At 53.6% G+C, this 3,850-nt stretch overlaps 1 protein-coding gene across 1 annotated transcript; it reads right to left on the reverse strand.

Annotated features, from left to right (window-relative positions):
- Positions 1-3,119: 3,119 nt before the first annotated feature.
- On the reverse strand, positions 3,120-3,828 carry DICSQDRAFT_174359 (subtilisin-like protein; the record flags this gene model as incomplete). Its single annotated transcript, XM_007370194.1, has 2 exons — positions 3,120-3,176; positions 3,241-3,828. Coding segments are annotated over 2 exons (645 nt in total), but the record flags the coding sequence as incomplete, so codon positions are not given.
- Between the last annotated feature and the right edge of the window lie 22 nt (positions 3,829-3,850).

Below are 3,850 nucleotides of genomic sequence, written 5' to 3' on the forward strand. Positions count from 1 at the left end.
TAGCTCGCTATCCTATAGTTGACCCCATTGCATGTATTCACTGCGCTCTCGTAGATCCCACCGGAAATGTGCGCTGCGGGCGCCCGCCCGCTCTAGGGGCGGGGGAGTTCTGACGGATGGCGGGGATACCGCCAGACGTACACCTGACCGGCGCAAGAGGCGAGACCCAGGGGCGCAACCGCACCCAAAGGCCGCAGGTTTATAGCCCGTTCCCTTGCCTTAAATGGCCGGGACTGGGCGGACGTCCGCAACGCACCTTTCCTGAGCCCTGCCCCCTTCCACACCATTTACGTACTCGAACGTCTCACTCTCGCCCCTGTCTGTACCCTGGCACATCCCCTTGCACCATCCCTCATCGACATCTCTCCCACCACACACCCTTAGATTGCATGAGCATCCTGCTCAACTATGTCCCGCCGACCTCCATCATCACCCAAGTAGACAACAATGTATTTACTGCCTACCATGAGGCTCGGCCTCGCAGGGCAATAAACGGGATCTAGAAGAAGAAGAAGAAGAAAGACCTGCCTTGGAGAATTGTGGCGTAGAGTTGGGCGCTAGATTGCCTCATATGGGGGTCGGGGTGCAGAAATTCCTGAACGTGTTTCCAGCGCCTTGCAAAATGATAGTGCATGCCCGAAAAACACGTCCAGGAAATTCCGGACTCCGAGCCCCATATCAGGTAGTCTAGCGCTCTCAGCACCACCGTGCGCCACATTCCTCGGGGATGGGTCCCTCACGGTTCAATCTCGCTCGTCACGGTACACATGGGCAGAGAATGTTCCAAGCTGTTGAGTTTATGATTAAACGGCGTGCATATACCTCAGAAGTGTCTCACAACCTCGATAGACGTTGGAGTCTGTTAGGAAGTAAATGGCGGGGCAGCACCTGGGGACGGCCCGTAGCGACTGGGCACTTGACTGTTACCTTACAAGTGAGCGGATCTGGCAAATCCCTGGGCGTGTTTTCCGGGAATGCGCTATCGTTTTGCAAGGCGCTGTATGAATTGTCCTCAGTTGTGGATTCTGAGTGGAGGACCCCTTGATACCGCCATACTAGCAGCATTAATGGTCGGAGATTCGGATGTATCCTAACTCGGTAGACATCCTCGCTCTGGCGACCTCAGTCATCACCCGCCCATCAAATGATCTCACATTCCACCGTGAGTGATGCATGACTTGACTCAGTGATGTCCTCTATAGAAGCCACTGAGCGGTCACGCTGAAGAAGCCGCAATGGCGCCTAATCTGAATCATATATATTCATCGATTCTGCGGTTGTTCTTGTACCTCACATCACTACCACACTCAACCACAGCATACCAAGATAACCCCCCGTAGCTCTCATACTCATTCCCTATTGGACAAGCCTTGCAAAAATCAAACTGAGTATGACCACAGAAAGTAACACCTCAGAGTTCCGCATCGCCCTCGCGCATCAGACAGGGTTAGCCCGGCAACGTCAGGCGGATGTTTTCCTGTGGTCTTCTAGTAACCTTTTGGGCTGTAAGGATCCACTATATAACGGTATCAAGTGCTATACTGACGCGTGTGCGCTGGTCACATGTAGGTTATAATAGTAGCACCATTGGTCGTATCCCCGTCGGTACCCTGCTCCGCTGGATCAAGCAATCCGTGCCGCCTTTATGTCCTCCTTACAGCACTCATCAGTTTGCAATGGCGGCTGTAAATCTTACGCCCTTTGATCATACTAGTATGATGGTGGCTCTGAGGTGCCGCCCCATTCTGCCACCCATAGGCGACCCATTGCACGATGAGGATCCTGTGGGACCAGGAGATTATATCCTCTTCGTCAAGGGCGAAGAGGACATATTCGAAGTACAATTCGTCGACGAGTTGCATGACTGTTTCCGAACCCTGAAGGATTTAGCTCCGTTCTCTAAAATGTCGCTCAAGTTTGAAGACAAGGTGAGTGAGCTGAGAGAAGGGAGCACGAGCCATAACTGACAGAATATGCTTAGCATCATAGTGAAATTAGTTCGGATCTAAAGAAGATAGCGAGTACATTCCCGAACAATGGGGGACAGTGTATTGTGACCAGATTTCAGGGGGACGGCACGGGAGGCTTGGACACTACGCCGTGTACCCGTATTGGGTGGATCTACCCGCCTCGATTGGCGATTTGGGTATGTTTCTCCTTGCCACACTTCGAACTTGGCTTTGACGTAAAATTGAACAATAATCCTTGCTCCTCAGCATGCAGCACCTCGCGCTGATAAGTCAAAGTGGACGGAAGAAAGTTTCACAACACCGAAAAACTTGATCATGATGAGAGACGATGTCTACAGTGCATTCTATAAGAACGCTTTTGGCATTGATATAGATGTAAGTTTGTTGTCCTATATCTAAGGCATAGTGCTATTGTATTCATTGCTGAGGCACTGCCTTTGTGGAATAGGCACAAGACAAGATCTACCTCTTCGACTCCTCCTCTCCCCTACAGACAAGTCTACCTCGTTCCCCGGCAGTCCACGTTCAGGACGAAGAAACTCGCTGGTTCCTCCGTCAGCACTTCCAGCACTGCCTGTTCGTCGGCATCTTCGGTGGAGATGTTGAAGATGATATGGACATCACAAGCAACGCCAGAGACATGCTCGCAGAAGTGAGGTGGAGAAGAGGCACACAGAAGTTCCCTTCAAGCGATAGGTGGGATAGTCCATTGGGAAAAGCCCTCAAAGAATCGATCACTTGCAGAGGCTCAGTGACAGGACAATAGCTGCTACATACTGTCCCCAACCGCTAGCGTCCAAAAGATGTATTTGTTGTCGACCAAGATGCTTGTGCTAAATTCAGAATTTCATCGTTCACACAGACCCCAGTCATTACAAAATTGCCCATTGCCGATTCATCATGGGCCGCTACCTCGCGCAACGAACAGCAGACAGGATATTCATGGGCAAATTACGCGTCGAGTGGTCGTAATCCGAGTGCATTTTGCGAAATGAAACAACGAACGACAGATGTAGTCAAGTCTAGAAGGCAACCGAAACGATGTCGTCGCAGTCCCAATCGACTTATGAGAGACGCAGCGGACGTAATAGTTCAAACGATGGGGACCACTCATGGTATGTTGCATAGTGGACCGCACAGCGTAGCGTCCTAAAGCCCGACAGCCTTGAGGAGCTTGTTGAAGTCGGGCGTGCCGAGACCGGTGACCTGCAACAGACGAATGCGCGATGAGCACCTCGAAGAACAGAACGTAGAAAACAAGGAGACATACGGGATCCCAGCCCTCGACGGCCTCAAAGCCAGCCGTCTCCCCGTTACACTCGATCGAGTTATTGCCCTTAGTGATGTCCGTGAACGCACTCTTGCCCGTCGAGTACAGCCACGGGTTCAGGAATCCCAGCGGCGGCTTGCCCTTCACCGACAGCCTGTCGTTGATCAGCGCGATGATGCTCGCGAACACGGGCGTCGACGCGCTCGTTCCGTAGATGCTCGCGATCGACGTCTCCTGCACGCGGTAGTCGTCCGCCTTCGCCGACACGTCCGGGAACCCGCGCCCGACGGGGTTGTACTTGCCCACCGTCGCGTTGTAGTTGGCCGAGGTCGTGTGCGCGGTGAGGTAGCCGTCGACCGCGGAGGCCTGGTAGGACGGCGCGGCGTAGTAGTTGGAGAAACCGCCAGAGGACCCCGCCCAGGCCGTCTCTGGGCCAGAGCCGGCGGTGCCGCCGACGGACGTCACGTAGGGGCAGTTGGAGGGGAAGGTCGGCTGGAAGAGGGTGGTGTTGCTGTCTTGGCAGCCGACGCCACTGTCGCCGGAGGCAAAGAGGACGGAGACGCCGCGTGCGCCGAGCTGGGCGTAGGCCTTGCATAGTTTGCTGTGGAAG

This window comes from Dichomitus squalens (assembly GCF_000275845.1).
Source record: "Dichomitus squalens LYAD-421 SS1 unplaced genomic scaffold DICSQscaffold_63, whole genome shotgun sequence".
Classification (NCBI taxonomy): Eukaryota; Fungi; Basidiomycota; class Agaricomycetes; order Polyporales; family Polyporaceae; genus Dichomitus; species Dichomitus squalens.